The sequence below is a fragment of the Podarcis muralis genome, chromosome 15 (assembly GCF_964188315.1).
Source record: "Podarcis muralis chromosome 15, rPodMur119.hap1.1, whole genome shotgun sequence".
Classification (NCBI taxonomy): domain Eukaryota; kingdom Metazoa; phylum Chordata; class Lepidosauria; order Squamata; family Lacertidae; genus Podarcis; species Podarcis muralis.
In genome coordinates this window covers 42529244-42541528 of record NC_135669.1, presented here as the reverse complement: position 1 = coordinate 42541528, position 12285 = coordinate 42529244, and the positions used below count along the sequence as shown (strand labels likewise).

The following is a 12285-nucleotide window of genomic DNA, read 5'->3' as shown; positions in this document are numbered from 1 at the left end:
GGAATGTGTTCATTAATTTTTTTTCAAAATATAGTCTGGCCCCCCACAAGGTCTGAAGGACAGTGGACTGGCCCCCTGCTGAAAAAGTTTGCTGACCCCTTTATGCACTCATAAACTGATGAGGAGGGAGAAACGAGAGAACCCCAAAACCAACCGTCTATCCGTCTATCGCTCTGCATTGTTCTTTGTGTGTAAAAGTCTCACCAGCTTTTTGTGTAAAAGTCTCACAAGGTCTGAAGGATGGGTGGACCGGCCCCCTGCTGAAAAAGTTTGCTGACCACTGGCGCTAGTTTAACCTCCGGTTTGCTTGCAAAACTGGATTGCTGTGTCACGCGAAATGGTACATGTCTGCAATGTGTGTCACCAACGTGAAACGTTTGGAAAGCTCTGGTCTACACTGACTGGCAGTGGCTCTCCAGGATAGTGGTTCAGGCAGGGGGCATTCCCAAGCCTACCTGGAGATTGAATTTGGGGTCTTCTCTGCCTGCAAAAGAAACGCTCTGCCCTCGAGGTATATGACCCTTCCCCTAATAATACAGTGGTACCTCGGGTTACAGATGCTTCAGGTTACAGACGCTTCAGGTTACAGACTTTGCTAACCCAGAAATAGTACCTTGGGTTAAAACTTTGCTTCAGGATGAGAACAGAAATCATGCTTCGTTGGCGTGGCAGCAACGGGAAGCCCCATTAGCTAAAGTGGTACCTCAGGTTAAGAACGGTTTCAGGTTAAGAACGGGCCTCCAGAACGAATTAAGTTCTTAACCCGAGGTACCACTGTAAATCAAAATTCCTGTCCTCGTGGCTCTGAACAAAGGGCTGTTTTGAACAGCCACATAGGAAGCTGACTTATCACATGAGTGAAGCAGTCGAGAAAATGGTTTTCTTGTTCGAAGAAAACAGTTCCCTTGACTCAGGTCTCTGGGTAACAAAACTGGCCTTTGAGAAAGTTTCTTCTTTCCCACTAATGGGAGATAAGCTCGTGAGTACCAGTGCCTGTGTTGTCTCAAAAGTTACTGAAGGTCAAGCTTTGAGGCTTGCTAATTTAAAGCACTTTGATGCCACTTTTTAAAGTTGCGGCTTTCCCCAAAGAATTATGGGTGCTGAGAGAGTTATGAGGATGCCTCTCACAGAGCTATAATTGCAAGAGAGCCTTCTTAAACCACTCTGCATATTTTATCTTTGTGTGGGGAATGAGATGTCGTGTGTCTCCAAACCATTTTCAGCACCTTAACAAACTACACTTCCCAGAATCCTTGGGGGGGGGGGGGAAAGCTCTGGCTGTTTAAAGTGGAATGATGGTGCCTGTTTTAAATGTATGGAGTCTTCATAATTTCTCATGGCACACTGGCTAGTCCCTCACAGCGCACCGTTTAACTGTCCCATGCAAGGGAAACCCTCTTCCATTAATTAATTATTGCAATTATATCCTTAAAGGATCTCAAAAGCGGCGTTTGTGGTTCTACCTAGGGTTCTACCTACCATTTTTCTATTTCCCTCTTCTTATTCTAGAGGATAACAGCTGCTCAAACCGCTCCGCCTGGACTCATGTATTTTGGAAGGTCCGTGGCTGGTGGATTGGACTTCACTGAGGACGGTCTCCCCGATATTATTGTTGGATCATTAGGTTCTGTTACTTTGCTCCGGTAGGTAGTAATGATCTTTGGGTTTTCTCCTGGGGAAAAGAGAGACTAAAACCCCCTCTGGTCTGCAGTCTTCTTGAGCTGAGTTTTTCTATAGACAAAAAACATTTTTCAGCTGTCGGGGGGGAAAACATGTCTAGCATCAGCATGCCAAATAAATTCAGAACTCACCCCCCCCCTTTTCCATGCAGTCATGAGAGTAGACATAGGTTGGCAATTTGGGGTCCGTGCTGCAGGTGTTGGTGTGCAAGACTGTCCCGAGTAAATTTGGGAGAGTTGGATGTTACAGAGCTGATCAAATCAGCAGTTTCTAGGCTAGGGATGGAGAACTTCAGCCTTCCCACCGTCTCAGACCAGGAGTGGGAATGTTATTCGGCCCAATAGCCTCCTTCCCTTCTGATCAACTTTTGAGGCAGGGTGGGAGGTGGCCAGATGTAAAGGTGGGCAGAGTAATGGGTTAAAAATTTATCTTTGCACAGTAGGGCTGGGCAATTTATCGATATATAGCTCAAAGCTGGTTCAAAGTCCATATTGCGATATCAGTTTCATAGTTTGGCAATATGTTGCAAATCAGGATGTGTGTTAGGGCTGGACGATGTATCATCTAAAAAAAAAGAAAAAAGGTAAAGGACTCCTGACAGTTACCGTAAGTCCAGTCGTGGCTGACTCTGGGGTTGCGGCACTCATCTCGCTTTACTGGCCGAGGGAGCCGGCGTACAGCTTCCGGGTCATTTGGCCAGCATGACTAAGCCGCTTCTGGTGAACCAGAGCAGCGCACGGAAACACCATTTACCTCTGTAGGTTAAACCACAGAGCCTAGGACTTGCCGATCAGAAGGTCGGCGTTTCGAATCCCTGCAACGGGGTGAGCTCCCGTCGCTCAGTCCCTGCTCCTGCCAACCTAGCAGTTTGAAAGCACGTCAAAGTGCAAGTAGATAAATAGGTACCGCTCCGGCGGGAAGGTAAACGGCGTTTCCGTGCGCTGCTCTGGTTCGCCAGAAGCGGCTTAGTCATGCTGGCCACATGACCCAGAAGCTGTCTGCGGACAAACACCGGCTCCCTCGGCCAATAAAGCGAGATGAGCGCTGCAACCCGTCGGCCACGACTGGACCTAATGGTCAGGGGTCCCTTTACCTTTATCTTTCTTTCCCTCTTCCTCCATTTAGCTCCAGGCCAATTCTTCGACTGAAACCCACCATGCACTTTACTCCGGGGAGAATAGTCCATTTCGACGGCATCGTTACAGCCAGATTGTGCTTCAATAGGGTTTCCCCTCCTGGGACCGCGCAGTCAGGTAATGAACACCCACATGGCAAGCATTTTAGCAGCGCTTAACTTTAGCCCAACAGGGACGCAGCAGCAGCTGTGCCATACAGTTGGCACTTAATTTTCCTCTAGTGGCAAACAAAAAGGAAGTTATATTTCTGCTGGCATGGAGTACTCTAACAGCTCTGCAAAGCTACAGTTGGAGGTCAAGCAAAGGCGCAGTCCGCTCTCATTTTCCATTCAGACTCCGTATTTTGAATGAATCTGCCATGTTGATTTCTCTCTGCTTCTCACACACACCCCTACCCCAATTCTTAAACTCTGTTCACATTTCTGGAGGAGGTTGCAGATTATTCATTCAGTGCCCTTTTAAAATGTTTTTTTTTTTGGGGGGGGGGGGTTACAGTGGCGCCTAGGTTCTCAAACACTAAAAACCCAGATGTAACTGTTCTGGTTTCTGAACGTTTTTCGGAAGCCGCACGTCCGATGCAGTTGTTGGCTATTGTTTCCGGGGCACCTGCACCAATCAGAAGCTGCACCTTGGTTTTTGAACATTTCGGAAGTCAAACAAACTTCCAGAACAGATTAAGTTTGAGAACCAAGGGATATATACACAAATAAAGCTGTACTCGATGGATGAAAGGATATGTGATATCTGACATGATTGAGAATTGTAGAGCCAGAGACGGAGAACTTTAAAGCGTTAAAATCAAGATGTGGAAAATATGGAAACAACGAGGAGAGGCAGGATTGAGATTTGGAGATATGCTTCAAGGTCCAGACTATGGGAAGTCCCAAAAAATTAATAATTATGATTTGGATGATAATTTGGTCTTTTTTTATTTTAGTTTTTTATTTTAATTGGATTGTAATTTGATATGTTAATTGGATGTTTTTTATTGGAAAATTAACAAAAACGATTTAACATAAGTTTGGGAACCAAGGTATCACTGTATTGGGTTGTTCTTGTTTTTATTTTGATTATGTATTTGGCGTTTTTATGTTGTGATTTTATCCTGTGAAACACCCTGAGACCTGGAGGTACAGGGTGGGATAATAATAACAATAACAATAACAATAACAATAACAACAACAACAACAACAACAACAACAACAACAACAATAATAATAATAATAATAATAATAATAATAATAATATTTTTTAAATCCCTGGACATTTTTCACCATCCTCCCCGCTGCCAAGTGTTTCTTCCTTTCTCCCAGGGCTGCCCCACCTCCTTCTTCGCTACACTGTGGATTTAGATGTTGAGATGGAAAAGAAGAGAGTGCAGTTTGAGGACCAAACATTCTCCAGCAGCAGCGACATCTCCTACACAGGGGATTCTTGTCCCGAACTGCAGCTCCACATCCTGGTGAGTGCAAGGAGAAAGCGAGTCCTACGCTGTGGGTGCCCACCCAAGCAGCAGCTAAAATTGGGGGGAGGGACACTGTGGTGGAGATCCCCCAAGTCATAAACGTTGACCTGAGAGCACCATCTTTGCTGCAAAGTCAACGTGCATCGAGGACAGATCTGTCACTAGCTGAACCACGCCTCCATGTCTAGAAGCAATCTACCTGTTAGTATCAAATGTTGGGGACAATCAGCAGGGAAGGGCTACCTGTATTTGAGCTTCCCAGTGCTCTCTGCCTGGAGAATGTTCCGTGGGGTCTGATCTGTAGTTCAGGTTAGCAGAAGCACTGTAGGCAGGTTCATTTTTAAAAAAATGATTTTTATTAACTTTCAATTTAACAATATATAATCACATCATTATTTTCCACTTTACTCTCTGGCTCCCTAGAGCCTATTGAGTTCCTTCCCTCCCGTCTCTTGGCTTTTAAAATTAACCTTTATGTCCAGCATTTTATACATTTTTCAAATCTGATTAATTTCATAACAAAATACCTCAAAATTTAAATAAGTATAAAAAGGGAGGGAAAAGGGATCAATAAGTATAAAAAGGGAGCTTACAATGTTTTTCCAAGTATCATATAAATTTACTCCAGTCCTTTTGGAATACTTGATCTTGCTGGTTTCAGATTTTTCCCGTCAGTTTTTCCAATTCTGCAAAGTCCATCGTCTTAATCTGCCACTCTTCTTTCATTGGTACTTCTTGTTGTTTCCATTTTTGGGCTGAAAGAGTTCTTGCTGCTGTTGTCGCATACATAAACAATCTTTTTCTCTTCACCTACTATACCCAATAAAAAGGCTTCTGGTTTTTTTAACAAAAGTTTTTTTAAACAATTTTAAAAACTCATTATATATCATTTCCCAGAAAGCCTTTGCTTCTTTACAAGTCCACCACATATGGTAAAAGATACCTTCCGTTTCTTTACATTTCCAACATTCATTAGTTCTTGTCCTATATATTTTGGCAAGTTTTGATGGTGTTAGATACTATCTATACATCATTTTCATGACATTTTCTTTAAGTGCACTGCATGCAGAGAAATCTCAATTCAGAACCATGTGGACTGGCACCTTGTTTTTAGTTTTAAACAAAGAGCTGTATATTGTGTGCTCTGTTGGAATGAGGGGGGAAAGTTAATTCATTTGATGTTCAAAGGTAAACCTGCCTAATTTGCAGATTCCGAAACAATATTTGGACTGCAACAAAGACAACCTTTAAAAAAAACCACACTTCTCGAAATCTTGCAATGTACTTTTCCGGCTAAGTATTGTTGACAAAAATGCATGCACTAGGGTAAAGTGTGCCTAACAGGCATGTATTAGTGAAAACAACATATGGAAATTGGGGGGGGGGGGAGAAGGGAGGGAATGCAAAATTGTGTAGAGTTGTGTGCAAAATTGCATACAAAAATGGGTGTGTTAAGAGAAATTCGCACTATAAAATGCTGAAGAATTTGGAAATTGCAAAGTGCCGATCAGAAGGTTGGCGGTTTGAAAAAAACTGATAGGTTCACCCATCCGTCATGCTTTGAACTTGACCAGAGCAGGAATAAAACTAGAAAGCTGTGTTCAGCTGGGTCGGACTATTTGATCATAGGAACAAAGGAAATGTCCACTCGTGTCTCGTGCCAATCAAGCAAAAAGGCAGATTAAAGAAACGTTTCCAGACAGGAAAATGCACTCAGTGAGGATGCCAAGGTGGGCTTGCGAGAGGTGTGGTCTGAGGAGAGAGGGTGTGGTTAGGGAGGAGGTGTGGTTTTGGGGAGAGTCCCGGGGGCCGGATGGAGAGATCTGGAGGACCGCATTCAGCCCTTGGGCCTGAGGTTCCCCACCCTTGCCCGGCTTGCTTGCGAAGTCATCTGTCTCTTTTTCAACTTCAATATCAGCCCTGCACTGATGACTGTTACTCCGACATTACTCTCCGCCTCACTTACGAGCTTCATGACCCTGACGGAAAAGTCCTGGACCGCCCCAAGCCTATGCTTGATACGTACCAGAAACCTGAAGTGGATTTCCAGGTAACAAGATATAAACAATGGTTTTTTAGGGGACTTAACTTTGTCTAAGGGACGCGGGTGGCGCTGTGGGTTAAACCACAGAGCCTCTTGGGCTTGCCGATCAGAAGGTCGGCGGTTCGAATCCCCGCGACAGGGTGAGTTCCCGTTGCTCAGTCCTTGCTCCTGCCCACCTAGCAGTTCGAAAGCACGTCAAAGTGCAAGTAGATAAATAGGTACCACTCTGGCGGGAAGGTAAACAGCGTTTCCATGCGCTGCTCTGGTTTGCCAGAAGTGGCTTAGTCATGCTGGCCACATGACCTGGAAGCTGTACGCCGGCTCCCTTGGCCAGTAAAGCGAGATGAGCACCGCAACCCCAGAGTCGGCCACGACTGGACCTAATGGTCAGGGGTCCCTTTACCTTTAACTTTGTCTAATATTTATACTGCAAACTGCCCTGTGAGCTTTGGATGAAGGGCGGTATAATCATCATCATCATCATCATCATCATCATCATCATCATCATCTGTTAATTTGTGGCAGAGTGCCCAAGAGTGCTTCTGTGTGGTGTTGAAGCTTAAACTGAGGACTCAGCTACACTGCAAATAAAACATTTTAAGTGTTGTAAAGTGCATTATACAAATGTGACACTAGATGGCGATGATGAGCTATGGCAAATTCAATATCTATTTCAAAACATTTTTTTTTTAAAAAAAGGATTTTTTGCACCTTTTTTATAGATTCCACCAGAGAAAGGCACTTGGAAAGGTGTGTGATGTGGTCCCACTTACAGTTTTCTGGCTGCTGTTTGAGTTGTCAGCCCTGGCCAAATATTATGGGAGGAGCTTGCATAGAAACCAAACTGCTGTCAAAAGTGTCCTTCTTAACCAAGAGAACCCAAGTCAAAAGGGGAGACCTGGTAGACACCACTGTCTTCCATATGCAATATTAAGGAGTTAAAAAAAAACAGGTACCAAAACTAGGTATCTGATGCCAGCGTATCTGTCCATTGATATATGAATACTCTGGGCTCCAGCACCAAATGGAATGCAAAGCAATTAGTTCACTGGGTTCATGTTATTATTATTATTACTTTGTTTCATAAAATTTATACACTGTTTGATTTCAAAAAACAAACAAACCTCAAAGGGGTTTATGAAAAGATCAAACAATAAAATCGAGAAAAAACAACAGCCATACTTTAAAAGTGAAAATACTAAAACAGATTAAAATTGCCTCAACGTTCTAAGCATCTGGCTAGGCTTGCCAGAACAAAAATGTCACCGTTTCTCAGAGTGGCCTACTTTGCAGGACTGTTGTGAGTCTGGAAAAGTGAGATGCCACACACAGTGGGGTTGTCAGCCAACCAACTTCTACACAAAGTAGACCTAAGTGAGTTACGGCCATTCATTTCAGTGGGTCTACTCTGAGCAGGACTAACGTGGGCCATTGCCATTCTCCTTTTGGGAAGGGTTGAGGTTGCTTGGATTCTGGTTGGCTTCAAGAGTTTCCACAGTGATAAAGATGATAATAATACACTTTTTTTTGTCCCTTTGACTCCCGACATCCCTGTCAGCTGCCAGTCATGGAAGACTGTGGTGACAAGTCCGTCTGCACACCTCGCTTGAGCTTAGCTGTTGAAATGGAGTGAGTCTTCGGAATACGTTTTTATTTTTGTAATGTGCTTTTGGCCATCAGATCGGGAAGGAAGACCCCATTTTGGGCCACATTCGCACCATCCACTCAAAGCGCTGTATTACCACTAGTCATGGCTTCTTCCCCCAAAGAATTGTGGGAGTTGTAGTTTGTTGAGGGTGTTGAGAGTTCTTAGGAGTCCCACATTCCCCCCACAGAGATACAATTCCCAGAGTGGTTCAGCAGTCAGTCCCTCTTCACAGGGAACTCTGGGAATTGTAGCTCTGGGAGGGGAATAGGGACCTCCTAACTACTCCCTTTACAAACTACAGCTCCCAGAATTCTTTGGGGGGGGGAGCCATAACTACTTAAAGTGGTATCAAAGTGCTTTTCATAGATGGTGTAACTGTGACCCCACTTAGAATAGGGAGAAGTAAAATCCATTCACTGAACCTATGCTGTAGAGGAAGCGCATAAATTTAACCAAAAATGTCCCTTTCCAGACATACTTTTTATTGTGCATTCATGATAATTTGGGCTCACGATGGTATCATGGTGGTTATCAGCGATCCCACTTCCGCTACCGTTTCTGGATATCATAATAATAATAATAAATTTTAATTATACCCTGCCCTCCCCAGCCAGAGCCGGGCTCAGGGCGACTAACACCAATAAAATCACAGTAAAAACATAATGCGGGGGGTGGGGAACCAATTTAAAATACAATTAAAATGCAATTTAAAATGCAGCCTCATTTTAAAAGTAACAGGTAGATCAAGACCATAAGGGGAGGGAAACATAAGGGTCAGACTGAGTCCAAACCAAAGGCCAGGCAGAACAGCTCTGTCTTGCAGGCCCTGCGGAAAGATGTCAAGTCCCGCAGGGCCCTGGTCTCTTGTGACAGAGCGTTCCACCAAGTCGGGGCCAGTACTGAAAAGGCCCTGGCCCTAGCTGAGACCAATCTAACCACCTTGCGACCTGGGACCTCCAAAATGTTGTCATTTGTGGACCTTAAGGTCCTCCACGGGGCATACCAGGAGAGGCGGTCCCGTAGGTGGTGATCTGGGCTGTCTGACAAAAGTTTCAGTTTTTAAGATGTCACAAGACCTTGCGCTGTTTTTACAGTGTCCGTGGGACTTGAAATACTTATTTCATTACAGGAAGGAGCTGGTGGTTGGCTCCACCAAGGAACTGGCAATGAAAATCTATCTGTCCAACAGCGGCGACAACTCCCACATGACGTCTCTGGTTGTGCAGTACCCTTCAAACCTCCATTATAAAAACGTCCAAGAGGTCATGTCTTTCTTTGAACTTTCCCAGCGTTTAACTGGTCTTCTGTACCCCAATCTGGGCAGGTAGGCGGGCTATAGCACATTGGCAGAACACCTGCTCTGTGTGCCTAAGGCTCCAGCCTCTCTATGTAGGGCTGGGATGATGACTCCGTGCTGGTAAGCCTGAAGAGCCACTGCCAGTCAGTGCAGAAAGTACTGAGCAATATGACCAAGGGTCTCACAGGGGAAAAGGTATATTCAGAATCACGAGGACAGGAATCTCACTATATTTTGCATCCAGAAAGTCCCAGGCTCGGTTCCCAGTATCTCCAGGTATGAAACATAGATGGACAATCAGTATAAGGCAGCTTTCTGTTTAATTCAGAACCAAGACGACTGGAATCTTGTTTTCTTTTTAGGGGGGAGGAGCCACAGCTCAGTGGTATAGCATTTATTTTGCATGAAAAAGTTCCCAATTCTAACTCCCGGCATTTTCAGTTAAACTGATGGGAAAGGCCCTTTCTCTGCCAGAGACCCTAGAAAGCTGCTGGTGGTCACAACAGATAGGTGAAGGGTCTGACATGGTATAAGGCAATGTCTCGCGTCCCTAGCTATTTCCTCAGGGGCATGCTGTATCAAAGGAGGTTTCTGGGAAATTCTGGATTGAAGGAAGATTCCTGTTCTGCCCCCCCCCCCCCCCATGTCTCAACAGATTTCCTCTTCCGTCATCCACTGTGACGCACCTCAGCCAGTCTCAGTTTTATTCTCATCTCTGCGCTGCAAGGTTGGACATCCGATCTTCAAGAAATCTACCGTAAGTTCAATTTGTGCAGGCATTCAGCTGCTCCCTAGACTTCTGCCTGTTGCCTTTGACACCCACCCTCTGCCAGCCATTGGCTGGGCTGCTGCATGACATCACAGAATGTTTGCCAAACATTCCAGCTGCTCAGACGGTCACGAGAATATTGATATAAGCAGCACCCGCAGCGCTTTCTCGAACTGCCAGATGTGCCAGTAGGTTTGGCAACCAATGTGAGAGTCAAACCAAACAGCTGTTTCAAAGGCTGCCCATCAAAGCTTAAATGTGGAAGGACGAGTGCAGGATTTGATTATTTTGCTTAAATACTCATTATCTAGTTACAGGGTAAAGGTAAAGGGACCCCTGACCATTAGGTCCAGTCGCGGACGACTCTGGGGTTGTGCGCTCATTTCTCTCTATAGACCGAGGGAGCCAGCGTACAGCTTCCGGGTCATGTGGCCAGCATGACTAAGCCGCTTCTGGCGAACCAGCAGTGCACGGAAACGCCGTTTACCTTCCCGCTGGAGCGGTACCTATTTATCTACTTGCACTTTGACATGCTTTCAAACTGCTAGGTTGGCAGGAGCAGGGACCGCGCAACGGGAGCTCACCCCGTCGCGGGGATTCGAAACTCCGACCTTCTGATCGGCAAGCCCTAGGCTCTGTGGCTTAACCCACAGCGCCACCCGCGTCCCTAGTTACAGGATAAATTGACATAAATCTGATATCAGGAATCACAAGACAGAGAAACCTGTAGGAGAACACTTCAATCTCCCGGGACATTCTATACAAGATCTCAAAGTAGCTGTCTTATTACAAAAGAATTTCAGAAATAGACTGGAAAGAGAAGTGGCTGAATTGCTACTTATTACCAAACTTAAAACCATGGAGAGACCTGGTCTGAACAGAGACACTGGATTCTTATCTCATTATACATGATAAGCTGTTTTTAGCCATCTCTCCCCTTGCTTTTTCCTGTAAGACCAATTGCAGTCGTCAACAGGTTTACCACACTTATCAGCCAATCACCCACTCCCACCACCCTTCTGAGTAATACCCCTCCCACCCTCTCATTATATATAAGGGTCTGGTGACTTCTGTTTCAGTGTATCTGAAGAAGTGTGCATGCACACGAAAGCTCATACCAATAACAAACTTAGTTGGTCTCTAAGGTGCTACAGGAAGGAATTTTTTTACTCATTATCTAATTCTTGCTCTCTCTCTTCTTTCATTTGCTGCACAGGCAAATTTTTCAGTAACCTGGCAACTAGATGGGAAAAAATTCCCCACAGAATCCGCTAACTTCATGCTTAACGTTACCAAGTAAGTGGTCAGTCTCTGCTGAAAACTATTGACTCGGACAGGGCAAATGATCATGTTTGGCACATTACTTTTTTATGCCTGGTGTTTTATTAACACGCATTGCCAAAGTAGATTGGGGTAGGTGGGTGAGCTGGAATCCCCAGAGGCCACTAATTAGGTTGGAGAAGGCTGTTTTAGAGTCATCAGGTACTGCAGAACGGTAACAGTCCTGTTCTGGGGAAAGAGGTGGGATATAAATGAATAATACAGCTCATCTGTTTGATTTTCACAGTGTCAACAAAAACAGCACAGCCCTGAGAGAAGACTGTTCCCTGGGTGTGAAATATGCCATGAACGCCATCCTCACCAGGTAGTCTTCAGGATTAGCCAAAACCAGAATGTCTCTTTGGACACGAACAAATGCGCAGGACTTGGGCAGTTGGCTATGCTTAATTTTTTAAAGCTATTTTTGATTTTGATCCTCTTTTGAATGTTGTGGTCTAAACCACAGAGCCTCTTGGGCTTGCTGATCGGAAGATCGGCAGTTTGAATCCCCATGACGGGATGAGCTCCCGTTGCTCTGTCTCAGCTCCTGCCAACCTAGCAGTTTGAAAACACGCCAGTGCAAGTAGATAAATAGGTACCACTGCGGCAGGAAGGTAAACAGTGTTTCCGTGCGCTCTGGCACTCATCACAGTCCTCCGTGCGCCAGTAGCGGTTTAGTCATGCTGGCCACATGACCCGGAAAACTCTGGACAAACACCGGCTCCCTCGGCCTGAAAGCTAGAGGAGTGCTGCAACCCCAGTTGCCTTTGACTGGACAAAAACATCCAGGGGTCCTTTACCTTTACTTTAAACCTGTTTTCAATTGGTAATTTTAAGGTTTTATTTTCTGCTTTTCCAAATGTTAGAGGGTTGCTTCTCCCCTCCCTTCAAGCTGTATATAGATTGTGTTAAATAAAATAAAAAGT

General features: G+C 44.9%; 1 protein-coding gene across 1 annotated transcript in view; it reads left to right on the top strand.

The window, feature by feature from the left end:
* The window catches only part of ITGAE (integrin subunit alpha E), a 56137-nt gene that overhangs the window by 31002 nt on the left and 12850 nt on the right, over positions 1-12285 (top strand). Inside the window, exons 15-23 of the mRNA XM_077919826.1 lie at positions 1510-1643; positions 2806-2933; positions 4130-4278; positions 6200-6331; positions 7884-7954; positions 9103-9235; positions 9926-10027; positions 11256-11335; positions 11607-11684. Coding sequence (XP_077775952.1) covers positions 1510-1643; positions 2806-2933; positions 4130-4278; positions 6200-6331; positions 7884-7954; positions 9103-9235; positions 9926-10027; positions 11256-11335; positions 11607-11684 — 1007 coding nt within the window. The remainder of the gene's footprint in view (positions 1-1509; positions 1644-2805; positions 2934-4129; positions 4279-6199; positions 6332-7883; positions 7955-9102; positions 9236-9925; positions 10028-11255; positions 11336-11606; positions 11685-12285) is intronic.